The sequence below is a fragment of the Pediculus humanus genome, genomic scaffold (genome assembly GCF_000006295.1).
Source record: "Pediculus humanus corporis 1103172108219 genomic scaffold, whole genome shotgun sequence".
Lineage (NCBI taxonomy): Eukaryota > Metazoa > Arthropoda > Insecta > Psocodea > Pediculidae > Pediculus > Pediculus humanus.
The window spans coordinates 46,223-73,892 of record NW_002987789.1 but is presented as its reverse complement, the minus strand read 5'-3'; the positions used below and the strand labels follow the sequence as shown (position 1 = coordinate 73,892).

At 28.0% G+C, this 27,670-nt stretch overlaps 7 protein-coding genes across 7 annotated transcripts in view; 4 read left to right on the top strand and 3 right to left on the bottom strand.

The window, feature by feature from the left end:
• Positions 1 to 4,893: 4,893 nt before the first annotated feature.
• Phum_PHUM448810 (glucose dehydrogenase precursor, putative) lies at positions 4,894 to 8,732 on the top strand (the record flags this gene model as incomplete). The annotated part of the gene is made up of 8 exons (XM_002429656.1): positions 4,894 to 5,101; positions 5,189 to 5,368; positions 5,476 to 5,683; positions 6,845 to 7,030; positions 7,317 to 7,569; positions 7,678 to 7,933; positions 8,050 to 8,268; positions 8,350 to 8,732. 8 exons carry the CDS (start codon positions 4,894 to 4,896, stop codon positions 8,730 to 8,732), a joined length of 1,893 nt encoding a protein of 630 aa, XP_002429701.1.
• Positions 8,733 to 12,524: 3,792 nt separating this feature from the next.
• Phum_PHUM448800 (ammonium transporter, putative) lies at positions 12,525 to 14,186 on the bottom strand (the record flags this gene model as incomplete). Its single annotated transcript, XM_002429655.1, has 2 exons — positions 12,525 to 12,532; positions 12,632 to 14,186. The coding sequence occupies 2 exons, from the start codon at positions 14,184 to 14,186 to the stop codon at positions 12,525 to 12,527; spliced, it is 1,563 nt and encodes a 520-aa protein (XP_002429700.1).
• A 199-nt stretch (positions 14,187 to 14,385) lies between these two features.
• On the top strand, positions 14,386 to 16,366 carry Phum_PHUM448790 (glucose dehydrogenase precursor, putative; the record flags this gene model as incomplete). Its single annotated transcript, XM_002429654.1, has 3 exons — positions 14,386 to 14,418; positions 14,569 to 14,905; positions 14,994 to 16,366. 3 exons carry the CDS (start codon positions 14,386 to 14,388, stop codon positions 16,364 to 16,366), a joined length of 1,743 nt encoding a protein of 580 aa, XP_002429699.1.
• A 1,127-nt stretch (positions 16,367 to 17,493) lies between these two features.
• On the top strand, positions 17,494 to 20,176 carry Phum_PHUM448780 (glucose dehydrogenase precursor, putative; the record flags this gene model as incomplete). The annotated part of the gene is made up of 8 exons (XM_002429653.1): positions 17,494 to 17,676; positions 17,799 to 18,036; positions 18,126 to 18,374; positions 18,475 to 18,777; positions 18,855 to 19,049; positions 19,311 to 19,494; positions 19,574 to 19,812; positions 19,893 to 20,176. 8 exons carry the CDS (start codon positions 17,494 to 17,496, stop codon positions 20,174 to 20,176), a joined length of 1,875 nt encoding a protein of 624 aa, XP_002429698.1.
• A 2,390-nt stretch (positions 20,177 to 22,566) lies between these two features.
• On the top strand, positions 22,567 to 23,860 carry Phum_PHUM448770 (serine/threonine-protein phosphatase PP-V, putative; the record flags this gene model as incomplete). The annotated part of the gene is made up of 5 exons (XM_002429652.1): positions 22,567 to 22,716; positions 22,812 to 22,964; positions 23,035 to 23,335; positions 23,427 to 23,529; positions 23,644 to 23,860. 5 exons carry the CDS (start codon positions 22,567 to 22,569, stop codon positions 23,858 to 23,860), a joined length of 924 nt encoding a protein of 307 aa, XP_002429697.1.
• An 812-nt stretch (positions 23,861 to 24,672) lies between these two features.
• Positions 24,673 to 25,705, bottom strand: Phum_PHUM448760 (NAD-dependent deacetylase sirtuin-4, putative; the record flags this gene model as incomplete). Its single annotated transcript, XM_002429651.1, has 2 exons — positions 24,673 to 25,008; positions 25,091 to 25,705. The coding sequence occupies 2 exons, from the start codon at positions 25,703 to 25,705 to the stop codon at positions 24,673 to 24,675; spliced, it is 951 nt and encodes a 316-aa protein (XP_002429696.1).
• A 427-nt stretch (positions 25,706 to 26,132) lies between these two features.
• Positions 26,133 to 27,670, bottom strand: part of Phum_PHUM448650 (transcription initiation factor ia, putative) — a gene marked incomplete at both ends in the record, with an annotated part of 2,095 nt that continues 557 nt past the window's right edge. Inside the window, 4 exons of the mRNA XM_002429650.1 lie at positions 26,133 to 26,295; positions 26,413 to 26,662; positions 26,753 to 26,931; positions 27,004 to 27,612. Of these exons, the coding sequence (XP_002429695.1) occupies positions 26,133 to 26,295; positions 26,413 to 26,662; positions 26,753 to 26,931; positions 27,004 to 27,612 (1,201 nt within the window). The remainder of the gene's footprint in view (positions 26,296 to 26,412; positions 26,663 to 26,752; positions 26,932 to 27,003; positions 27,613 to 27,670) is intronic.

Sequence of the window (27,670 nt, the reverse complement as noted above, 5' to 3'; positions counted from 1 at the left end):
ATAAAAATCAAACTTTTAAAAATATAAACCTTTTTTAAAAAGTTTTTAAATACAATTTTTTTTTTCCTTTTTTTTTTTTTCAACCTCCTCCTTTCTTTTTTTTTTTTTGGAAGGAAGGGAGGGATGGAAAAAAAAAAAAAAATTATGTAATTTCTTTCGGGTTTACCCATAAACCTGGGGGAAAAATTTAAAATTAAAAAAAAAAAAAAAAATACGCGAGTGGGACGTCCCGATGTGAAGTCAACAACAACAACAACGTGTTACCTGAACGCCCACGCGGTTAATAATTATGTTCCGCTTCCGAAATTTTATCTATTAATAAAAAAAAAACATTTTTTTTTTTTTTAAAACTCAACTTTCCCTAATCAACGTTGGGGTTTTTTAAAAAAAAAAAAAAAAAAAAAAACCGTTGAACGGGTCACGTAATCCCTCGAGCAAAACCCTAAACAATTTTTGAATATTGGAAATTTTTTTTTTAAAATTAAAATTAAAACAAAAAAAAAAAAATGGGGAATTATGTCATACCTTTTACCTTTTTTTTTTTTTTTTTTTCTTACTAATGAGTTTATTCGAAATAATTTCTCCGTACATTTTTTTTTTTTTTTTTTAAATTAAGTCTGACCGAAATAAATGCCAAACACCTTTTCGTCGTTAAAAAATTAGTCTAAACAAATAAAAAATTATTATCATTATCAATAACTATTTTTCAACGATGTAAAACACAATCACAGTTCTTAATGTTTAAATAATAATGATAAAACATAAATAATCGATTGAACACAATTTTTTTTTCCTGTATAATTTACTTTCGATGAAAGGGAGAAAAACAAAAACAAAAACAAAAACAAAATGTTCCCGCCGATTAAGATTTATATTTTTCTACTGCCCCGATCTTTTTTTTTTTTTTTTTTTTTTCATCGTCTTACAAACAATTACAATTGGAATTAATGGTAAATAATTTTAATAATTTCACTATATAATTCGACCAAGAGCGATTTTTTTTTTTTTTTTTTTAATTACAATCATAAGCCTGAAAAAATAATAATGATGATGGTGATGATGATGATGATAATAAAATCAGGAATTTATTAATTTGATTCGACTGAAAGTAAAAAAAAAAAAAAAAATTATAATTTCCTCGAAACGTTAATCAAATTAATCAATTTAAAAAATTGTCGTAAATTTTTTGTTATAAACTATCATTGTCATAATAATGATAATTATTTAACATTTGCGTATATTATACGCATGCGTAAACTTTATCATTATTATCTCTCGCATAAGTTTAATAAGGGGAAAAAAAAAAAAAAAACAAAAACAAAAACAAATTAAACGAAAGTTATCTATCAATCACGACTTTAAAACAAAATTGACGACACAATTGAATTTAAAAAACTTAAAAAACGTCGTCGATAATAATGATGATATACACAACAACAACACAATAATAATAATAATAATAATAATAATAAATTGTGATATAATTTCGGCATTATTTCGATTACGTAATTTAATTGTCGTTCCCATTCCTTACGTAAACATGCATGCACAAATCCTTTCGTGTGCGACGATGCCAATTAATTTTACTCCTATTATCGTTGTTAATTTGGCAGCCATGCCGATTATTTTTTGAATTTTAAGTGAGCTTATTAAAAAGATATTTTAATAACGTTTCGAGCGCGCCAAAAAAAAAATAAATAAATAAATAAATAAAATTCGCAACAAGGCGTCGGTCGTCATGAGGAGTAGACAATCGCGAAACTTTTTCAACCATTCTTCATACTTTCTTACTACGATTATCGTCTGATTTAAAATCGAATAAAATAATATTAATTTTATAAAAAAAAAAAAAATACGTCTGATGACACGTCGAATTTTACTTTAGGTAACGATTGAAAAAAAAAAGAACCTGCTTCTTGTTTTCCCCCCCTCCCACCTCCCCATCGAATGTTTAATAAAAAAATAAAATAATTACTTCTATGGCATGTTATAATTATTATTATTTTTTTCCCATCTTTCTCTTTCTCTCTCACTCTTTCTCTCCTTTTTTTTAAGGAATGCATTCGATTTAGAAAGTTGTTGTCGTGATTTATAATAATTTTTATTCGTTAAAATTTATTTATTATTATTATTATCAACCCGAATGGAATTTAAAACCTTTTCTTAAACCTAAAAATTTGGAATTTAAATTTTTTTTTCTTTTCTTCTTAATGGTAACCTCACACATTTTACATAACGTTCTTCATTACTAAACGAAACTATAATAATAATAATAATAATAATAATAATAATAATAATAATAATAATAATAATAATAATAATAATAATAATAATAATAATAATAATAATAATAATAATAATAATAATAATAATAATAATAATAATAATAATAATAGCAGTGACCAAGGTAAGCAATGATTTTCGGGTCAAGTTTTTTTCCATGTCGTGTTACGGAACGATCATTATTATTTTCCCAATGACTAACGATGCAGCTACAATTCAAAAAAGAAAATTGAGAGCAACTGGAAATAAATATATTCTTTCTTCTCGAGAGCTATTACTGATCATTCGCCAATGACCCAAAAAAAAAAAAAAAAAATTTAAGAGAAAAGAAATTACAAATCCATCAAAAAAAAAAAAAAAAAAAAAAATTCAGCCATAATGATAATCGAACCGGCGGAAAATTTTAAAAAATTTCCAACGTTCCCGTTTTCCATGAGCTAAAAAAAAAAAAAAAAGAAAATTTTCCCCCTTTCACGCAATCATCGACTCGCGTACGGTAATAATTCGACGATGATAATAATAATAATAATAATAATAATAATAATCAATAAAAATAATTTTCTTATTTAAAAAGGGAGTGTTGACGGTTACGAAAAAGAAAGTCATGAATTTTTTTTTACCCCCCCCCCCACACTAAAAATTTTTTTACAAAGCAAACGACTTCGATTTTGATCCTTTCCAGCATCCCACGCAATTAAAACATTCACTTTTAAACTTTTTTCTTTTTTTTTGTTTTCGCCCGAATCTGAATTCTTTAGTAATTTTTTTTTTTTTTTTTGTTTTTAAACGAGTCTTTCTTTTTTTTAAAAATCTAGAATACTTTTTTTAACGCGTGATTCCGTTCGTATAATAATAATAATAATAATAATAATAATAATAATAATAATAATAATAATTTAATAATCGTAATTTTTAAGAAGAAAGAAAACGAAAGTTGCGACGTTTAAATCGTAATTTAATTAAATTTAATTGATCTGATAATTATATTATTTATTATTATTATTATTATTATTATTATTATTATTATTATTATTATTATTATTATTATTACTCGTGTTAAAAAAATTTGAATAAAAATTTAAAAGGCGGGGTAATTTCCAAAATTTAAATTTCCAACTTTTACAAAACTTTTTTTACTCCTGGAAAACAAAAAAAAAAGAAAAATGGAGTAAAACGATCTCGGTCGGTCGCGTTTCCATTATGCGTTCCCCCCCCCCTTTTTTTTTTTTTCATCATCCATATTTAGATGAGAAATTCAATATTTTTGTTTGTTTGTTTGTTTGTTTGTTTGTTATGTATTTAATTTTCACTTTTTTCTCACTCTCTCTTTTTTTTTCTCTCTTTATTACACAAAAAAAAAGAAAGAAAATTATTTATACGTAATATTGACTTAAAAATTTTCTTTCTTATTAATTCGAAAAATGAAATGAAAAGAAAAGCGCGCGTTAAGTTTTATAATTAAATCGGACGCTAAATTAATAAACAAAATAATTTTTAATTAATATAAAAAAAAAATTAATTAATTAATTAATTAATTAATTGAGTAAAACGAAATGAAAATATGGAAAAAACAAAACAAACAAACAAACAAACAAACAATTAGTTACGTTTCCTTTTAAAAAAAAATAAAAAAATTTTTTTTTTTTTAAATGCGTAAATAAATGTGACCAAGCGGAAGAACAAACTACTACGAAAGAAGTAATTATTATTATTTTTTTTACTTTCGAAAAAGTAATATTAAAATTTTTATTTTTTATTTTTTACTCTTTTATCGTTTGTTTTGTTTAAACAAATGTTTGTTTTAAAAAACAGAAACAAACATTAACTCATTTCAATCATATTTAGAATTTTATTTAAACGAATCGAAGACATTTTTTTTTATACACCCGAAAATCGTTTGTGAAAGTTTTCCGAAATCTCTTTTCTAAAAAAAAAAATATAAATTATTCAAATAGAATTTCCCTCTGCCCCTGACCCCTGCCCCCCCCCCTCTGCCACAAATTTTGAATTGCAATTATTGATTTATTGCCTTAAAAAAAAATTTTAACTAAATAAAAAAAAACAAAACAACAACAACATTTCGAAAAACATTAAAAACTTTTTTCAATTTAAAAAAAAATTTTATTACCCTCCTTCTCCACATTATTATTATTATTATTATTAGAATTTTCATTCATCATCAATTTTTATGACGTTCGGAAAAAATGAGTAAAATGAACGAAAAAAAAAAAAAAAATCATTTCGAAAAAAGAAAAGAAAAAAATTATAACGATTTGATTAGTCACAAAATTAAATTGCAAACTTTTGTTTTTGTTTTTGTTTCTCAAATCAAAAAATAACAACGACAAACGCACGTGTGTGTGTGTGTGCGTGTGTGCACGTGACGCACAAACATAATAATAATTCAAAAACATAAAGAATAATTTTTCCTTTTTTTTTTTTCAGAAATAATTTTTTCCAATAAACAAAAAAAAAAAAAAAAAAAAAAAAAAAAAAAAATTAAACATTGTAAATCAAGTTGGCAATAAAATGAGCAATAAGTTGCTAATGAACAATTAAAAACACGTTAGACGATGCCAGAAACCGTTAATTATCAAACGATTGATAAGAATGGTCGTTTTCCTGTCCATCCTTACGGTGACTGCAGCCTTGAAGACTGCCATATCCGTCGTGGGTACCGGTTTGTGGTTGATACCTCTTCTTATAGCCGGTCTCGCTTATTATCGCTACGATTCACTCGATCCCGAATCCCGTCCCATAGATCAATATCCATTGTACAAGGAATACGATTTTATTGTGGTCGGCGGAGGTTCAGCAGGTGAGATGATCATTTCAAAATTGATAAACGTCTGCCTTCTTTTTTTTTGCACGTGACGACGAGATTTTCTTTCTTTTTTCTTTTCAGGAGCCGTTGTGGCAAGTCGATTGTCGGAAATACCAGATTGGAAAATTTTACTTCTTGAAGCCGGACCCGACGAAAATGAAATATCGGACGTTCCGGCTTTAGCTGCTTTTTTACAACTCAGTCGATTAGACTGGCAATATAAGACTGAACCAACAGGAAAAGCCTGCCTCGGAATGAAAGGTACGAACAGAAATATTTCACGTCATTCTTCTCTCTCACATTTCCCCCCCCCCGGTCTCCCCCATCATCATCTCCTAACCATCAATTTTTTCAACTTTTTTTTTTAGGCGGACGATGTAACTGGCCAAGAGGAAAAGTCCTTGGTGGTTCGAGCGTTCTTAATTACATGGTATATGTTAGGGGTAATAAAAAAGACTACGAACATTGGGAATCGTTGGGAAATCCGGGATGGGGTTATCCGGATGCGCTCTACTATTTCAAAAAAAGCGAAGACAATAGAAATCCCTATTTGGCAAGAACCAAATATCACTCGAGGTATGTTTTTTTATTTTTTGACTAGTCGACTAATAATAAACTAAAAATTATGTATCCGAAGCAGTAGAAAAAATAATAATAATAATAATAATAATAATAAATAATTATATATATTATTTTATCAATTAAATTTCTTATCTTTCTTTACATGTGTCGATATAACGTTTATTTTTTTTTTTCTTTCCCCCCTTTCGAATTTGTGAATGTAAAATTTGAAAAGTTGCCTCAACCAATAAGAAATCGAGTATAAAAAAAATGCTTTTTACATCCGGCAAAAAAATATTTTCGAAACGCGTTTTCAACAGGTAAAAAAATTTTTTTTTTTTTTTATTATTTTCACCTGCGGCCCACTTGTTTTAATTTTGTGAAATTTTTATTTATTCGTATTTTTTATATTTACGACGATAATTCGAAAACATTTTTTTTTTTTTTTCATTTTTTTTTTCCATCCTATTTTCCTCGACGACGTTTTCAATTATTTAACATCATCGAATGAATAAATTCGTGAAAAGTGAAAGTCATCAAGGAAAATTTTCTTTTTTCTTTTTTTCCGGTTGAAATAATTTTTAAAAAAAAAGTTATTTAATTTTTGTAAAAAAAAAAAAAATTATTTCAACATGTCAAAGGTTGAAAAACGAATAATAATATTAATAATAATAATAATAATAAATTTTGTATCAAAAGTTTAGTAAAATTTGAACCCTCATCATCGTAATTTTTTTTTTTTTTTCATTTCGATATTAACCGATTAAAAAATTAATTTTTTTTAAATTTTCACTTTGAACCGAACGCTTTATAATAATAAAATAATAATAATAATAATAATAATAATAATAATAATAAGTTATAACCCTTGATTTAAATTATTTAAATAATTCTTACGAACTTTAATAAATTGAATCACTTCAAGCACAATTCGTCTCAAAAAAAAAAAAAAATAAATAAATAACGGGTAAAACCGTAAACGTTTGATTTTCAAAGTGAAATTTTAAACGTTTTTCCCGCCAAAAAATAAAAAAAAAATGAAAAAAATTAATTTAAATTTCTAGAAAGCGCAAATTACGATGAAATGATTTTTATTATTATTTAAAATTTACCACGATCGTTAAATCGAAAAAAAATTTTCCTAAAATTTCAAATTTTTTTTTTTTTTTTTTTTAGGGGAGGATATTTGACGGTTCAAGAAGCGCCTTGGCGAACGCCATTATCACTAGCATTTGTTCAAGCAGGACAAGAAATAGGATACGATAACGTAGACATTAATGGAGCTAGTCAAACGGGATTCATGTTGGCTCAGGGCACACTCAGAAGGGGATCACGATGTAGTACGGCAAAGGCGTTTCTAAGGTAAAATCCGGACTTTTAAAAACCACGTGAAAAAAAAAACAAAAAACTAAAAAACTAAGAAAAAACTAAAAACTTTAAAACATTTTAAAAACTAATATCACGACTTTTATTAGACTTTTTTTTTACAGAACAAACCGACAAACTTTTTTTTTATTTTTTGAACTACTTGCAAGTATTTTAAAAGACTCGGATAAGAAGACATTTTTATTTTTATATCACTTTAGTATAAAATTTTTACCTTTTTTTTTTTACCTTTTTTTTTTTTTTTTTTATTTAAATTTTACAGGCCGGTTCGACTTCGGAAAAATTTACACACGGCTATGAAAAGTCAAGTTATTAAAATTTTAATAAATCCTAAAATTAATAAAGCCTACGGCGTGATATTTATTCGAAACGGCGTCAAACAAATTGCCTATGCGAGAAAAGAAGTCATAATGTCAGCAGGTGCCATTAACACTCCACAATTGTTGATGCTTTCGGGAATAGGACCCCGAGAACATTTACAATCGTTAAAAATTCCAGTAGTTCAAAATTTAAAAGTGAGTTTGATACTCGTCAAACAAAAAAAAAAAAAAGAAAAATTAATTAAAAATAAAATTTATTTCGATGTCAAGGTTTCATTTTTTTTTTTTTTTTTTTTTTTTTAGGTAGGTGAAAACCTTCAAGATCACGTGGGTCTAGGTGGCATGACTTTTTTAATTGATCAACCTGTATCCATTGTACAAGATAGATTTCAAACTGTGCCAGTGACAACTCATTATGTTATCAACGAAAGAGGGCCTATGACGAGTCTAGGCGGATTGGAAGCTGTTGCTTTCATAAATACAAAATATGCTAATAAATCAGACAATTATCCGGATATTCAGTACCACTTTGCACCGGCATCCGTCAATTCCGATGCAGGTACTACTCTCGCAAATAAATACTAATATATACATCAAATGAAATGATTGATTAATAAGGATTTACGAGCGTGATGCTACCGAATAACAATACATATTAATCTTTTTTTCCTTCAGGTCTTAGGGTTCGAAAGATTTTAGGTTTGACGGATCGTTTATACAATGCCGTATATAAACCAATAGCTAACCACGATGTATTCACAATTTTGCCACTCCTTTTAAGGCCTAAATCGAGAGGTTGGGTTCGGTTGAGAAGTTCAAATCCGTTTCACTATCCGATCATTAACGCCAATTATTTCGATCATCCTTTGGATATCGCAACTTTAGTGGAAGGTAGTGAAAAAAATTAACGATTTTCGTAAAAGTTTTACGTCGATGAAGAAACCGAAATAATAATAATAATAATTATTTCAGGAGCCAAAATCGCAGCACAATTAGGAGAATCGAAAGCGTTTAGACGTTTCAATAGCAGGCTTCATAAAGCTCAGATACCGGGTTGCCGACAATTTCCGTTCGGAACGGATGAATATTGGGATTGTGCTATACGCCATATATCGATGACAATTTATCATCCCGTGGGAACGTGTAAAATGGGACCCGAATGGGATCCGGATGCCGTCGTCGATCCCAGACTGAGAATATACGGTGTGAAAGGGCTTAGAGTGATAGACGCGAGCATAATGCCGACGATAGTGAGCGGAAACACTAACGCGCCCGTCATTATGATCGGGGAAAAAGGAGCTGACCTCGTCAAGGAAGACTGGTTGCCAAATTACAAAAGGAAAATTATAAAAAGATAAAATTAAATTTGTGTGAACCAAAGCAAAATAGTACCGCGAGTTAAAAGTGCAATAATAATGATAACACAGTTACGATAAAAAAACAAAGGTTACCATAAAATAAATCGAATTTCCCCCTCCCTCTCCCCTCTCCCCCCCTCCTCCAATATCATTCAATTTTATTTTGAAAAAAAATTATTAGAGATTTTTATTGTTGTTGTTGTTGTTGATTAATTTTAATTTAGAATAAATAATTAGCGCGTGTTTAGTAAAAAGTAATTAATTAATAAAAAAAGCTAAAAATTTTTGTAAAAACGACTTTAAAAAAAATAAATAAATAAATAAATCTCAGGTGTTATGCATCTTCCTTTTAATAAGTGTTTAAATGTTAGTTAAGCTAACTTGTAAAGTAAAATATAAAAAAAAATTATGTAAGTGCAATATGTAATTAAATTTTTTAAAGTGCGCAAAATGCCCTTATTTAAAAAATAAAAAAAAAATTTTTTTAATAACCGAGTTGCACCGATCATGTAAAATTAAACTTATCCAATTAGTTCATTTATTTAAATAATATTAAAAAAAAAAAAAAAAAAATTTTATGTAATAATAATTACGAAACATGCAAAAAAACAATTACGCAGACGATAATTGAAAAACGTGCAATATAATATATAATAGATATATTTTTCAAAATATTTATACTAAACTTCAGCCAACGACTTTTTTAAATCACTACCATTTACAAAATAAATGAAACGACATAAAACAAAAAAAATGGAAAACGTCTAAAACGCAAACAACTATCATCAATCATGTTAAAAAAAAAAAATTACTTTTTGTAAATTTATAATAATAATAATAATAATAAATATATATTTATAAATCTTGATGAAATTATCCAATAAAATTATAATTTTTCCGCAGTATTAAAAAAATAAAAATTCTCTATCGTAATTCGTAAAATAATTTGTTACCAGATTCGACTGTTTTTGTTTGTTTTTGATTTAATAAACAAATGAAATCGTTTAAATAAAATAATTAAAAAATTATTATAATTATTAATTTGCTTTTAATGAAATTATTTATTCGTAAGGTAAACACTAAAAAATTATTAATTTATTTTATTTGCAAAAAAAAAAAAAAAAATTACCAAACATTGTTTTTGACTATCGATCCACGATTTTATTAGTAAATATCATTATTTTTTTATTATTATTATATTATTTTATTAGTAAATAAAAAATTACTCAATCCGATAAAAAAAAAAAAAAATGATTTCACGATCGATTAAACTTTTCATATTTTAAAATAAATTTTTTGTTTTGTTTTGCCGCCATCACAATTTCCGCCTTATTAATTTTATAAAAATTGCATTTATTATTTTTGAAACGTTGAAAACCACGCCAAAGGTAAACAACAACAAAATCAGGGAAAATTAATTATCCTTTGACTTATTGTTAATAAATCATTTTATATTTAAAAAATACGGTAGAGAGAGAGAGAGAGAGAGAGAGAGAGAGTCTTTCGTACTCGAACAAACAAACAAAGTTTTGTGGTTAAAAATTATCAAAGTTGAATTATTTATGGACAAAGCATCATCTGGACGGACAGATCCACAATCGAAATGTTTAGAAAACAAAAAAAAACGCGAAAAATCGCCAAAAAAAATTTCGATTGTTTTCAAATTAAAATATTTATAAAAAAAAAAAAAAAATTAAAAATAAAATATTTTATTTTCGTTTCCATAAAAAAAAAAAAAAAAAAAAAAAAAAACACTCGAAAATATTATTTGAAAACGCGTGACCTTATACACACTTTTAATTTTAGTGTACGAAACCACGTGACGTAAACGTATAAATATACACGTACGAAATTAAATGAAATAAATATTAAGGTAACGTACACGTGGATTTATATTAGCTATTCTAATGTAAAAAAAAAAAAAAACGAACAAACTCTTCCCGAAAATCCCCATTTTACCATATATATGTAGGATTGTGTTTTTCATTCTACCCCGAAATATAATGATAACGATGTTTTACGAGTGTTAATTTCATATAATAAAATTCAAAACGACATCATATTACAAATTTTTACTCATAATTTGTCTTGCTCAACAAACGTTAAAACAACATTTGTCGTTCGATTAAACGTAATTTTGTTATTTTTATTAATTTCAAAAATTTATTTATAAACTAAAATAGTAAAAGTTTGAGCGTTTTCGAAGAAATAATAAAAGCAAAAATAAATTTAATTACAAATCAAGTAAGTGTCTTACGTTTGAAATTTTCTACCGAAAAAAAAAATCATAATAATAATAGCGATAATAAAATTAAAACGATATCAATTCGTTAAAAAGATGAAAACATGTTTCGTATTAAAATAATTTTTTTTTTAAAGAATTACTTTCAATAACACTCGTGAAAATCGAGATGATTTCCTCCTCCTCCTCCTCCTCTCCCGGGAAACCTTAATAAAATTTAACATTAATCACTTCTGACAACCGACTCATCGTCATTTTTTTTTCGAATTTCGAATTTCGAATATACGTCAACTTGGAAAATTTATTTTTCTACGGAATTAATGTAAGTTTACGAATCGAATATAAAAAGCTTTTCCGGAGTTAAGCTGTCAGCAGTCCCCCCAAAAAAAAAAAAAACAATTAATGAGAAAATCAACTAAAAATTATAAACGAACAATGCCTGGTCTCTGCTACAATACAAGTTAGGAAAAAAAAAAAAGAAAGAAAATCGTAGGAAGGAAAACAAACAGCAAAACAACATTCGTGGCATTTAACACCGAAAAGCAGCAAACAACAGCAAAATATTTACAGAACCATTTCCGGCCGCAAAAAAAAAATTTACCTTTACCCTAAAGATTGTATAAATAAATAATTATAATAAATTAATTATTAAATTTGAATTCGTCAAAAAATTGTTCGAAATACTTCTGACGTTCGTTTATAATAATAATAATAATAATAATAATAATAATAATAATAATAATAATAATAATAATAATAATAATAATAATAATAATAATAATAATAATAAAATAATAATAAATACAAATCATGTTCGAAATCGATTTTTTTTTATTATTTATTTATACATTTTTCGTCGACGAAAACACAAAAAAAAAAAAAAAGATTACAAAATTCTTTAAATGAAATTTAAGAATGCCTTCTTATTGCCCTCGGGAAATTTTTCGCAATTTCGAAGCCGAAATTTAAAAAAAAAAAAAAATCCAAAAACCCAGGAAACAAAAACATGGCGACCTATCAGAACTACGAATCGATTTTAAATTCAAATCTTGTTTAACAGAAAGTAAAGCCTTTAGGAAAACCTTTTGTTTCAAATTGTGGATTGTGAATAATTTTCTTTTTTTTTTTTTTTTTAAATGGCATTCGTCGTCATTTTGTGTTTTCGTTTTATTTATTAAATATGTTTCTCCATTTTTTTTAAAAATTTTCCGCGCGCGATTGTAAAAAGTTTTTTTTTTTTTTCGTTTTCGTTGATTTTTTTGTTGGTTTAACGTTTGGTGATTTGATTCATTGATCGAACATTTAAAGTTAACAACAAGTAATAATAATAATACCATGTTTTTAGCGAAAACTTTACACCTTGCGCTTTTTGTTTTACTAAGTGCGAACTGTCAAACGAAAAAACCTTCGATTTTGGAATCCCTTCTTCATTTTTTAAAAGTCAACGGACCCGAAAACTTGAGGAAAGAACCCAGAGACGAAAGATTTTTATACAAGGTAAATAAATTAATTAAAAATACGTACTTTTTTTTTTTTTTTACACACAGATTTTACGAATCTGAACAAAAGCAGTTTTTTTTTTTTTGCAATTATTTTATGAAAAAAAATATTACATTCTCGTGATAAAAATATTTTTTTTTTTTTTTTTACATCCAACCTGTTTTTATTATCCGACCTTCGTTTATATTTTTATCGATTTCAAAATCCGAAGTTTTTATTTTTCTACTCGGTCCGAATAAATTCAAATGGCTGAGTCGCAAATTATTTTTTTTTAAATTACTCTTGTGAACGTCTTGAACGTATTTTTTGTTCAGAAAAGCCTCGTGACCCGGATTGTTTCCGGTTTCCGGAACTTCGTAGTATATTTTCAATTCTTCATCGTGTACGCTTAATACCTTGAGTACATCCTCGATACCGACGCTTTTGTGATGAATATAATGTTCCACCAAATCGGCTCCTATCAATTCTTCGTGTTCCTTCATTCTTATGGGTAACACCAGATTAACCACCCAAAGCAATATCAAAGTCGTGACTATGGCCCAGGCAGACAAGCAAATGCATTCTAAAAATTGAACTCCGAGAAGGTACCATCCTCCGCCGTAGAGAAGTCCGTTTCTTCCCCTCGTCGTGGGTAAAGGGTCAGCGCTTCTGGCAAAAATTCCAACGCTTAAGACACCCCAAAGACCGCATAATCCGTGCACGGACGTAGCACTCACGGGGTCGTCAAGTCCTAAATGTATGAACCACGGCGTACTAACATTTGTTAAAAATGATCCGACAAAGCCGATTATTAATGATTCCCAAGCCGTGTACAAATAACAACCCGCCGTAATGGAAACGAGGGATCCCAAAACTCCATTTATCAGATGAAGTATGTCAATGTTGCCATTTTGAAAAGCGAGAGAGTAAATTAATCCAAACAATCCTCCGCTGAACGAAGATAACATGGTATTAACAGCCGCTTTGGCCGCAAATTCCCATTTCGATCCGGAAATCCCATAAGTACTTCCAGAGTTGAAAGCCAACCAACCCCACCACAAAACGAATAGTCCCATACAACAATTTATGGGATTTCCTAATGGTAAAGATTCCATTCCTTTTAAATAACGTCCCAATCTGGGTCCCAACATGAATGCCGAAGCAAAAGCTGAACTCCCGCCCACTACATGAACGGGTCCCGATCCGGCGATGTCGACGACTCCCAGTTTATATAAAAAACCGTGTTCTCCCCAAACCCATCCGGCGGGCACGCAATAAACCACGGTGTTAAGAAATGAAAATAAACAATACGCTTTAAAATTGCATCGTTCGGCCATGGCTCCGGAAACGATTGTTGTTGCAGTCGTGGCAAAAGATAATTGAAAAATGAATGCCGCCAATTTTGCTCCCATGAGAGGATCCCCGACGTTTGCATCTATGGCAAAATCTCCAAAGGCGATAAAACTATTTGTGTATTTTCCTCTTCCGAAACTGAGTCCATATCCAAAGAGCCAATACGTAAATCCTCCGAGCACTATGTCAACAACGTTTTTCATCATGATGTTAACCTCATTTTTTAAAGATATGCAACCCGACTCCAATAAACCGAATCCCGTTTGCATAGTGAAAATAATGAAGGACGACGTCATCAACCAATTTGTGTCTTCTTGATTTAATTGATAAATAATTGGAATATCTTTTTCGGTTTGATTTTCATTATTGGAAAATTCCATCGTTTTTCGTATTCCAGGAAAAATAAAATAAGAAAAACTTTTTTTTTTTTAAACTAAATCTTAATAAAAGCTTAGGACTGTAAAAAAATTTTGACCGAGCGTTCCAAGTAATTTTTTACGAATGATGTTTTATTACATTTCACTCAAATTTAAAACGTTTAAATTGAAATGACCTTACATTAAGTACTGAAAAATTTAAATGTCGTCTGATTTGACAAAATTTTATTTTAAAGTAGACTTAGTTTTAAATTCAATCAATTTGAAACAAAAAAAAAAAAAGGAAACCATTATTGATTTTGTCCAAAAAAAAAAAAAAAAAATTTAAACACATTTTACATTTTCGTTTCACCGAAATAATTTGATTTAAAATAATTTTCTTTAGGAATATGATTTCATAATAATAGGAGCAGGTACGGCGGGTTGCGTTTTGGCAAATCGATTGACGGAAGTACCCGACTGGAAAGTGCTTTTGATAGAAGCAGGAGGACCAGAACATTTTTTAATGGATATTCCCATAGTGGCAAATTTTTTACAATTTTCCCAAGCCAATTGGAAATACAGAACGCAACCCTCGACTTCGTCTTGTTTGGGAATGAAAGGTGGACGCTGCCACTGGCCAAGAGGAAAAGTAATGGGAGGAAGTAGCGTACTTAATTACATGATTTACACGAAGGGAAATCGGAGAGATTTCGACGAGTGGGAAGCCATGGGCAACAAGGGTAAAACTAATATCAAAAAAAAAAAATGTTAACAACAAAACAAATCAATCATTTTTAATCCTTAAACGAAATAATTTAAAATTTTAAGGTTGGGGATGGAACAACGTCTCGTATTACTACAGGAAAATGGAAAATATACAAATCCCGAAAATCGCACGAAGCAAATATCACGGCACGAACGGTTATTTAACGATTACGGAAGTTCCATACAAGACACCGATTGCGGACGCTTTCGTGGAAGCTGGTCAAGCCATAGGTCAACCGATAATTGACTTTAATGGTCCGACTCAAATTGGCTTTAATTATCTTCAAGTGACAATGCAAAATGGAACCAGATGGAGTAGCTCTAGAGCTTATTTGCATTCAATTCACGAAAGACCGAATTTGCATGTGAAAAAGAATAGCATGGTGACGAAAATAATCATCGACCCTAAAACGAAAACTGCCATGGGAGTTGAATTCGTACGATTCGGCAGAAAATATTTCGTCAAAGCAAAAAAAGAAGTGATTGTTTCAGGGGGAGCAATAAATTCTCCTCAACTTTTAATGCTCAGCGGAATCGGACCCGAAAATCATTTGAAAAATAAAAGTATAAAAGTTATTAAAAACGCTAAAGTGGGTTACAACCTTCAAGATCATACGGCCACCGGAGGATTATCTTATTTGATAGATTATCCTTTCTCAATAATATTCAACAGAATGTTGGGAGTTCGAAAGCACATAACAGATTATTTATCTTCTCACAATGGACTTTTTACAGTTCCCGGAGGCTGCGAAGCCTTGGGTTTTATAGATTTACGTAACATGAACGATACCGACGGGTATCCAGACCTAGAACTTCTTTTGGCGTCGGGAGGAATCGAATCCGACGACACGCTTCATAAAAATTTCAATTTAGACGAAAAGTTATATCAACAAATGTACGGTTCGATCGAGGGTAAGGATTCGTTTATGATTTTGCCTCTCACGATGAGACCCAAATCTAGAGGTCGCATCATTCTTCGAGACAACAATCCTTTTCACCATCCGTTAATTTACCCAAATTATTTTTCGGATCCCGAAGGATACGACATCAAACTCGCCGTGGCCGGCATTCGTATGGCAAACAAATTAGTTAAAACTCCGTCGTTTAGAAAACTAGGAGCTAAATTGCATGATAAACCGTTGCCACCGTGCAAAAATTTAGGATTCGACACGGACGCGTACTGGGAATGCTACGCAAAGCACTTTACATTTACCATTTACCATCACGTGGGAACTTGTAAAATGGGACCGTCCTCTGACCCGAACGCAGTCGTAGATGAAAGACTGCGAGTGAGGGGAATTAAACATTTAAGAGTAATAGATGCTAGTATAATGCCATTAATTCCGACTGCTCATACCAATGCTCCAACTTTTATGATAGCCGAAAAAGGCTCAGACATGATTAAAGAAGACTGGGACATGATAAACTACTTGTAAATAAGACTGATAAAATTTCCATTAGAAATTAACGATTTTAGGGAAAATGAAATATTAATGATTATCGAAACTATAAACAAAAACAAAATTTTTACGTAAATAAACTAATTTCGTGCCTGTTCCATTTTTGATTTACGACAATAAAACAAAACATACAGAAACTACTACATTAGATATTTAGAAAACCATATTTATTTAAATAAAAATATTTTAATGTTTTCATTCGTTTCCTCCATTAGAAAAATTATTAAAATGTCAAACCTATCACTCCTTCACCATCTTTTCACGTGTTTGTCCGTACATTATGTAAAATTTTACAATTGGAAATAAAAACTTAACTGAAAAATTAAAACGATAAATGGTCTGAAATCGAATTTTTATGCAAAGTAATAAAAAAATTTTAAAGGAAAAAAACTGTTAAGGAAAAAGAACAAGAAAAAAAAATTAATAATTTTCTTAAATTATACTCTGAAACGAATAAATGCTCAAAAAATCACAAATAATTGATTTTCTTAAATAAGTTAAAATCTTATTTAAAGACTTAAAAGCCTAAAAGCATTTATTTAAAATAAATTCAAATGTGAGAACACGAACACTTATTTCAAAAAATAAATTGAAATTTTTTTTTCAAACAGAATTATCATTAAACTACCTCGTTAAGATAAAATAAATAAAAGAAACGAAAAAAAAAACGTTCATGTTAAAACAAGTCTATGTCCATTTTCCAAAAAAGTCCAGGAACAAATTGTAATTTTAGGTATGAATTACCCTTTTAAAAAAAAATCTGTCATCAATAATTGTTTTTTTGATATTGCAACTCCCAAAATTATCCCGTAACAACGGTTTTTTATTTTTTACACATTTGCATGCAAAAAATGTACGAATTATTTTGTACGTGTTATGTTTACATTTGTTCACCTAATTTAAAAAAAAATGTCAACTTACAATGCTTTCGCACTCAACAATATCGAAATAAAAGAAACACACGGTTGTTAACCCCCCCGACTAATATTTTATTAGTAAAATAATCAAAAGGTGGGAGGAGAAAAATAATGGAACAACTTTTTCAAGGAAAAAAAAAAAAAAAACTTGACTTAAAATAAATGTAAAAAACAATCGTCGCGACCATGATCAATAATATTTTTCGTTACATAAATTTTTTAAATTTATTTTTAATTTTAACGGCAAATAATTTAAATTTAAATTTAATTTTTGAAAAATGGATTCGATTGCATAAAAATTACGTTTTCGGTACGGACGAATCATTTTACAAACAATCTCCCATCGAGGAAGAATACGATTTTATTGTGGTGAGTAAAAAAATTTTTTTTAAAGAAATGATAAAGAAAAGCTAATGGAAAACAACGAAGAAAAAAAATCATGACTTAAATAATTTTTTTTAATGTCCCCAAAAATGAAAATGACTCGTTAGATCGGTTCTGGACCTTCTGGTGCTGCTGTCGCCAACCGTTTGAGTGAAATATCGGATTGGAATGTTTTACTAGTGGAAGCTGGAAAAGAACCGACTTTGGTTTTAGATATACCAATGTTGGCTAGTATTGGCGTCCTATCAGAATACAATTGGGGATTCAAAGCGGAACGAGAAGAGGGAGTTTGCATGGGTATGGAAGAAGGAAGATGTAGGTGGCCAAAAGGAAAATGTTTAGGAGGTATGACGACGCACATCGAAAAAAAATGTTTAAATAAAAAGTTTCAAAAATCATACGTTTCTCTCTCTCTCTCTCTCTCTGCCTAAAAGGTACGTCTGTGATTAATTACATGATTTACACAAGAGGAAACAAAGAAGATTTCGATGAATGGGCAAGAGATGGAAATGAGGGATGGGGATATAAAGATGTTTGGCCTTATTTTGTCAAATCGGAAAAAAGCAGAATTCCTCATTTCCGTCATTCTGTGAGTCACGGACAAGAAGGACCTGTAACGGTTGATTTTCTACCGTATCAGACAAAACTCATAGATGCTTTTTTACAGGCTGGTCAAGAAATGGGTAAAAAAACTACCTACGTTCACGATGATTTTTTTATTTTCGTTAAATTAGAAATTAAACAAGATATTTCGCACTAATTGCATTCAAAAATTTCAAACAGGTTATAAATTAATAGATTACAACGATGGAACACCTCCCTTGGGATTTGCTAAAGTACAGGGTACCGTGGAAAACGGTCGTAGATTTTCAGCCGAAAGGGCATATTTAAGACCGATAAAATATAGATCTAATTTGCAAATTACGCTTAAAACTTTGGCCACAAAATTATTGATCGATCCCATAACCAAAAGAACGTACGGTGTGGAAATGGTTAAAAATGGAAAAACTCATCGAGTGCTCGCCAAAAAAGAAGTTATACTGAGTGCAGGAGCTTTACAATCGCCTCAACTGTTAATGCTTTCAGGTATTGTAAATACAAATTTAAATTTGATTGTGCACTATATGTATGAGTACCTTTAGATTTTTTTTTTTTACCAATAGGAATAGGGCCCAAAAGTGATCTCGAAAGTTTGAATATAACCGTGTTACAAAATTCAGAAGGAGTTGGAAAAAATTTACAAGAGCATATTTGTTATAGCGGTCTTACATTTTTAATCAATCAAACTAATGTCGGAGTTTCTACAAACAGTTTATTTAATTTTAATAATTTTATCGAGTTTTTCGAAAGAGGAAAAGGTAAGACTATTAAAAACTTGCATGCCAAGATTCATAAATTATTTAACAAAATTTTCAAGTAATAATTCACACTCTATTCAAAATAAAAGCTTTTCTAATATTTATTTATGCGTACTAAAATTCATGCATCATACAAACCCCCCCCCCTTTATAAAATTTAAAAAACGTTTTTAATTACGTTGTACTTTATGCACTTACCGACAGTATTTTTAAAAAAATAAAGTCTCGTTAGTTTAATAATTTATCTTTAAAATTTTACAGGGGTTCTGACTCTACTTGGAGGAGTAGAAGGTTTAGGATATATAAGCACTAAGCTCAATGATGATCAGAGAGGAAGACCGGATATTGAATTTATTTTCGCAAGTGCATCCATTCCAAACGATAATGGACTCCTTTTGCGAAAAGGTATTGGAATAACGGATGAAATTTACGAAAAAACGTACAAGTAAGAAATAATTTTTTTTTTTAAATTAAAATAATCAATAGATTTCAAAAAAATGAAATTAATACAATTTTAAATTAAGACCTCTAGAAAACAGGGAAACTTGGACAGTTTGGCCAATGCTTCTCCATCCAAAAAGCAAAGGATATTTAAAACTAAAAAGTAACAGTCCTTATGATTGGCCAAAATTTTACGCCAATTATTTCCAAGATGAACACGATCTGAATACTTTAGTCGAAGGTGTCAAAATGGTAGTTAATATGAGTCAAACAAAAGCTTTTCAAAAGTACGGGTCATTTCTCAATCCTTTTCCGGTTTCAGGTAAAAAAAACAAAAAAAGAATTTTATAAAACTTTTTGGGTAATAAATAAAATATAAAAAAAATATTTGTGCGTTTTTAGGATGTGAAGAATTTAATCTCAACTCGGACGAATACTGGAAATGTGCAGTGAAAAGTTTACTGACCACCTTGCATCATCAATCGGGAACGTGTAAAATGGGACCCCCCTCTGACACTACAGCAGTTGTATCACCAGAACTAAAAGTTTACGGAATTAAAAATTTAAGAGTGGTAGATACATCAATCATTCCAAAGTTAGTTACAGCACATACAATGGCAGCAGCATACATGATAGGTGAAAAAGCGAGTGATATGATAAAGCAATCATGGCTGAACAATACATGATACATGTTATTTTATGTTTCACTTATACTCCATTTATACTTTTTAATTTCTTATATATATAGAATTGAGTAAATTGGTATTTTACTTATTTCAACAAAAAAAAAAATATTGTGCCATATTATTTTACTTCGATTGTAAATGTGTAAGCAAAATGTTTTATTCATTTCTAACAAATATCGAATGTAAAGTCATTTAAATACATTTATCGCTTAAAATTGTGCAAGTTTGAACAAAGTTTTATTTTTAGACTTTTTTATAAATATAAGAAAATTTTTCTTAAATATATTTTTCACAAGCTAAATTTTAAATAGAATTTAAAATCGATAACTGTTAAACAATTGTATGATATTTGTTAAAACATATTAACTTCATATCGAAATAAAAAATAATTTTTTCTTAATTACACTGTATTGAAAAAAAAAAAAAACAGTCGAATGTAGTAGAATTACCAACTTGAAATAAATGTAATTTTAAAATTTATATGATTTGCAGCAAAATAACAAATGACAATAATAATAATTTGTAAAACAATGGAGTTTTAAATTGTTTTTGATATTTTTAAAAAATATATTTTAATGAATTAATAATTCATTGCGATTTTGTTAATTATTTTTTTTAAGACTTTGGAAAAATTACAAGCCGAGAAAGTAATCATTGAAATCTGGTATGTTTCACAAAACACAAATTATAAAAATTAAATTTCAACATGATCCATAAACCAAGTTCTCGATCATTAATTCAACCATTTATACTAAATCACTAGTTTATGCCATATATAAAATAATATAATTAAATTAGTAAAAAGTAATTCATTTTTGGATGAATTACTTTACTTTTATCCTGTATTGTATAAAAAAAGTCAATTTTATAAAAATTTTTAAGGAAAATTCATGATATATAAGTTTATATGTGTACTAAAATTACATTTCATTCCTGAACTTTTTGTCGAAACAAAAATTAATAAATTTAAGGATAAAATTTAACTATTTGCATTATACTTTTTAATTATATTATTTTATAACTACTAAATACTTAATTCTTTTAATACAAATATATAAAATGGGTCCCTTACCTGAAACTATTAAAGCCTCATTCGGTCCTACTGTATAGATATTACCCATTTCATCTATTAATATCTACTCTGGTTAAACTAAATTTAATATAACATTAAGCAAACTTTAGTAAATACCAACGTATTACTTATTAAAAACATAGAAAAAACACTAAATTTTCAACTAAAAAAGATATTTAAATTAAAAATTTTTACATTTTAATGCAATTTATAAAATGATAGACTACACTGAAATAAATTTTAAACTGATTAGTGATAATCACCGCTATTTAAATCACTTATAAAATATTACTGAAAACTTCACTTTAAACCACTTTATAAAGCACAAATAGATTATTTAAAAAAACCAAAAACAATTTTATAAGATTTTCACAAAAAACTTTACTTTTTATTACAAAAACCGAAGCGATTTTTCTTAGCCAAAAATTAATATAAACAAAAAATACCGGATGAAATGGCGGACTGCCCGTGAATTCCAAACTACAAAGTGACGTCAGGGGATGTTTTATGACGTCATTACATTATAAAATTCTAACGATTTTAACTATTCAATTTATTAATTAACTTATTAACCCTTATGTTTTCCGCAAAAAAAATAAAAATAATTTTGTTTTTTTTTTTTTACAGATGTACCCACTTCAATAAAATCAGTTTTAAAAAAAAACTGTCGAATTTCATTTACAATAGCGGAGCGAAGCACTGCAATCATGAGCAAACAAAAGGTACTAAAACATCAAACGTACACATACATTTAGGCCCTTTTTACATTTACATAAAATGTAAATGGTGTTGGCACTTCACGAGTGTTGTACTATTCTTTAGAAAAATTGACTAATTTTTACAATTTACTCATATTATTTTTATCGAATATTTTTTTTTATTTAAATTTTATTAACTATTTATTTTTATTTTTGTTTAATGGTGAATATATATTAAGGTTAAAATAATAATTTGCCGGAAAAATAAAAAGCTTTGGCATTTAAGATCGTAGGTTTGTAAACAAGATGAGCCATGTAGCATTTTCAAAACTTAAAAAAACAATTTTATTTTAATTTTAACTGTAATAATTAACTATGATTAATTTCAATAAGTAAATAACAATTTTTCCTTATAAACATTTTTTATATTTTCGTTTGTAACTTACAATTTTCACTTTTTCCATGTGAAAACACTTTAAAATATTTTTCGTTAACACTTTTATTAGAGACAGTTAAAAATTTTATTTATTAAAAACTTGATTTATTAAATAAAAGAAAAATGATTTTAATTATTTATAAAATACTAATTTTAGGGAAGGGAGTCCAAACCTTCAGATAAAATGTCTGAAACTAGTGAATTGGACAGGCAAATTGAACAATTAAAAAAGTGTGAAATAATTAAGGAATCAGAAGTAAAAGCATTATGTGCCAAAGCCAGAGAAATTTTAATAGAAGAAAGCAATGTGCAGCGAGTGGATTCTCCAGTTACTGTGAGTTATAATATATACATTCGAAGTATTCGAATATATTTGAAAAATTGTAGTATTTTCGATTTTGTTTACCTGACTATTTAATATAAAACTAGGTATGTGGAGATATTCATGGACAATTTTATGATCTCAAAGAACTTTTTAAAGTAGGTGGAGATGTTCCTGAAACAAATTATTTATTTATGGGTGATTTTGTAGACAGAGGTTTTTATAGTGTAGAGACATTTTTACTACTTCTTGCTTTGAAGGTAATAATCAACGTACTTAAAAAATTTAATTTAATTGAAGCAGCGAGTATATAATATCGTTATAATCTAGGTTCGATATCCTGATAGAATTACATTAATCAGAGGAAATCATGAATCAAGACAAATAACTCAAGTTTATGGATTTTATGATGAATGTTTACGTAAATATGGGTCTATTGCAGTGTGGCGATACTGTACAGAGATTTTTGATTATTTAAGTTTGTCCGCAATCATAGATGGTAAAATCTTTTGTGTGCACGGAGGTTTAAGTCCTAGTATACACACACTTGATCAAATACGTACAATCGATAGAAAGCAAGAAGTGCCACATGACGGACCCATGTGCGATTTACTTTGGAGTGATCCTGAGGGTAAATATAGGATTTATGTGTGCTCAAAAAATAAATTTTTTGTTAAACATAAAACAAATTAAATTAATTTTAAAAATAATTTTGGATTTAGATACGCAAGGTTGGGGTGTGAGCCCTAGAGGAGCTGGTTTTTTATTCGGATCTGATGTGGTAGCACAATTCAACACTGCTAATGATATAGACATGATTTGTAGGTAAGGATTTCACTAAACTTGTTGTCTTTTTTAAATTTTATTAATATTTAGATTTCATAAAAAATTAATTTTTACACTTAAAATTGACTCTTTTTTTGACTTGTTGTTTTTTAGGGCTCATCAACTGGTTATGGAAGGTTTTAAATGGCATTTTAATGAGACTGTATTAACAGTTTGGTCTGCTCCAAATTACTGTTATAGATGTGGAAATGTTGCTGCTATTTTAGAACTGAATGAGCACTTACAAAGAGATTTTACAATATTTGAAGCTGCTCCTCAAGAAAGTCGTGGAATACCATTGAAAAAACCACAAGCAGATTATTTTTTATAAGTACTCTTATTCAGCGGCTTGTATTATCATTTTTTTTTATACTCGAATACACAATGTTTCAGTAGATTCAACACCAAAACTCTGTAGAAAATGTAAAATGTAAATTTTGTTCATTGTAAATAACATCATGAATTCCTTTATTATTTTAAATGGGAAAAAAAAAAAATTTTAATATTTCATTAAATGTATTTTAATCTAAGTTTTTTTTTACAATAAAATGTTGACAAAAAGGTTTCTTTATATATAATTAATTCATGAACAATTTGGTAATTATTTTTTAAAAACTCCTTAAATCTATGGTATTTAATTTTTAAAACTCAACTCTTATTGTATTTTTATTTTCAAATAAATGTTTGTATATTTTTAATGTATTACATATTTTGACAATGATTGTTTTCGAGCACAATAAATTATATTACAGATAAAAAAAAAAAAAAGTTTATTTAAGTCCTTAACGATTTCATATTTAATTTCCGAAGTAAATCTATAAAAATTATTGAAATTCATGGGTATTAAAATATTTTTTCTTGTTAAACTGATTCAAATTACAAATTTTACAAATAATCACTCAGTAGTAGTTAAAAAACAAAAATTCAATTACAGAATATGGAAGTTGCTATACTGAAAATTAGTATAATTTTTTGCCTTGTGATTTATAATATATTTGAAGAGCAAAGACTATTTATAATTAGGTGAGACAAAAATTTCCTTGTTATTAAACATTAACAAGATTTCTTAAATGTTTAATAATTTAAACATAATATGATTTTATCACTTACTTGAATTAGACTTAATACAAAATATTTTTGATATTAAGAACGATATGCATGTAATTCTCTATTATAATTTGGTAAAATTTCACTACATTTAGCATTTATAACTATATCGGCCATTTTATCACCCCTTGTCTCCCCCAAATTAACAATACAAATGTATTTGCACAAATCAAAAGCTTGAGTCACAATTCTAAGACTAGACAATGTAGATAATGTTGTACCCATGACTAAAAGAGCATCAGAGCTCTCAATTAAATTTTCTGCTTTTTTTACAGTCACTTTAGGTACATTATCTCCGAAAAACACAATTGTTGGTTTTAAAATACCTCCACATTTTTCACAATCTGGAATTTTAAAGTTTTCATAAACACTCTGCAAATACAAAAAAAAAAAACATGAAAGAAATAAAAAATATTTATTTCTAATTTAACAAATAAAGTAAATTCTAACATACCTCATCAATCTCGACATCTCCATCAGGTCTAACAAAAATTTTTCCAGTTTCTTGAACTGAAGGATTTAAAGCATCGAGAATTTTTTGAAAATCATGCCTAAATATCAAATTTTTACAACTCAGACACTTGACCCAATATGCATTTCCATGAAGTTCAATAATATTATGTCCACTAGCTTTGTGATGTAAACCATCAACATTTTGGGTAATAATTCCACTAACTTTTCCAGCAGCTTCATACAATTGCAAAGCAAAATGCGTTCCATTAGGTTCCTTACTAGAAAATTCAGGCCATCCTACGTAATTTCTAGCCCAATACCTTATTCGAGCCGCTTTATTTTTTAAAAATGTAGAATAATCAATGGGCCTATATTTTGTCCTTTTATAAAGTCCAGTTTCTGACCGATAATCAGGTATACCACTTTCTGTAGAAACTCCAGCACCAGTTAAAACTGCTACACTACTATTTTTACTCATAAAATTTAAAAACAATTCTCTATTTTTTTCGGTTGGTGATTTTGTCCAAGGAATTAAAAAAGAAGATTGTTCTGAAAAGTGTCTAACACATTTCATATGTAAAACTAAATTTTTAAATGTTATTCCACTATTCTTCATTTTTTAACAACCTATACAGAAACAGCAGAAGAATACAACTATACCATAGAGTGTATAAAGGTTTTTTTTTTAAATTTATTACTCTTTGTTAAATTATGTGTAATAAGTTAAGAAAAGTAATTTTTCTGTAATTGATTACAGCTTGATTTTTAAAAAATATTTATCAAAAGTTGTTTTTTTTATTAAAAATTACTTATAAGTTAATATTTTGTTTAAAATTAAAATTTTTTAATGGAAATATAAACTTTTTTTAAGCAAAAATAACATGAATTTTTTCAATATTAAGTCAATTAATTTTAAATAACAGCATGAATCTATAGTTTATTTTCATAAAACTAAGTAGGTAAGTAAATAATTAAGGACAGTTTCACAGGATAAGTTAAATAATACATCTAAATTCAACTTTAAATAAATCATATTTAATTTTTTAAAGCACTATTTCGGTATTTTCTAAAGGAACTTCTTCTTTTAGAAAATCATCTTCATCTTCTGTTCCACTGCATAGTCTTCGTTTTTTTGAATTGATGCTTGTGATATCTTGTAATGATGACTTATATTCCCTATACAAGGGAGTAATAAGTTCACTTGTTCTGAAAATAAAGTTATTTAAATAATAAATACTAAATCACTTTGAGTATAAAGGTATAATTATGTTGTTACAAACAAATATTTCTAAAATTTTTTTTCGGAAATTTTAAATTTCTTACCTTAATAAAACGTAGGGATCGAATGGAAAATACATATCTACAATTGAATTAATGATGAATTGTCCACCTTTACCTACAAGAGGTAATGTTTTTCTTGAATTACTTTCTATAATAGTGTAACAATAAGCTAGCTGGTATGCTCTTGTAATAGCTGCAAAATTTTCCACTATACTAGGTATACAAAATTTTAGAGGATTTAATTTGCTCGATACTATTTTCGGTATATTCAAACTTTGAAGAAATACTAATTCTAAAAAAAAAAGTATAAATAAAACAAAATTTTTAAAAGGAATTCATAAAATCAGGTAATAATTGTGTGAACAATAATTTAAAAACATACTTATTGATGAATTTAATAAATCCTGATGCCTGAATGCTATTAAATAGAACATTGATTGACAAATAGAATAAAAAACGCAATGCTGTTTAAAATCTAATTGGCACTCTAACGAAGAATCTTGTAATGTTATATAATTATGTATCCAATCACTAAGTTTAATTAAATAATTTTTTAAATACCTAAAAAAAAATGTAATATTTAAAACAAAGTTCTTTACAAATTTATAACAGAGAGTTTTGAATAAAACTTACCCTAAAGACAAAAACCCAGCTCTAGCCAAAAAACTAGATATATAACCTACTGCCGTCTGTCTGATCACAGGTGAAATATTGGGCAAAGTTACTATTTTCCAAAGAAATTTTAAAAAATCACTAGCTACATTTGTATCAAAACTACAAATGTAAAACATAACAAATTGTATATGATGGCATTGATGGGTTGGAAGTATCACATTTTCAAAAACTATTAATAAGTCATTATATAATTCTACACATTTTTGTTTATTAAATTTTTCATTTGAAAAACACTCCCTTTTAATAAATTTAAACAAAACGTTTATCATTAAATCAAGAGCATTTGCAATTGGGTGTTTCATTTTAGGTTTCGAATTACTTTCTTCTTCTTCCTCATCATAGAGAATGCCATCAGAGGATTCTTCATATTGTAAAATATCTTCCCTAGGGGAATTAACATCTAAAAGTATTAATTTATTGAATGCTATTTGTAAAATATTTATGCGTAAATCAGATTGATACTGAATTATTTTTAATATATTATATAAATATGCCATTTGTTTGTAAGCAGGTAAAGTGAAATAAGGGAAATTGTTTTTAATTGCATCTATTAAAATATCATCAGACCTGAAAATAAGAAGAAAATTTAAATTATTAACTTAATTATTAAACAACTTAATAACAT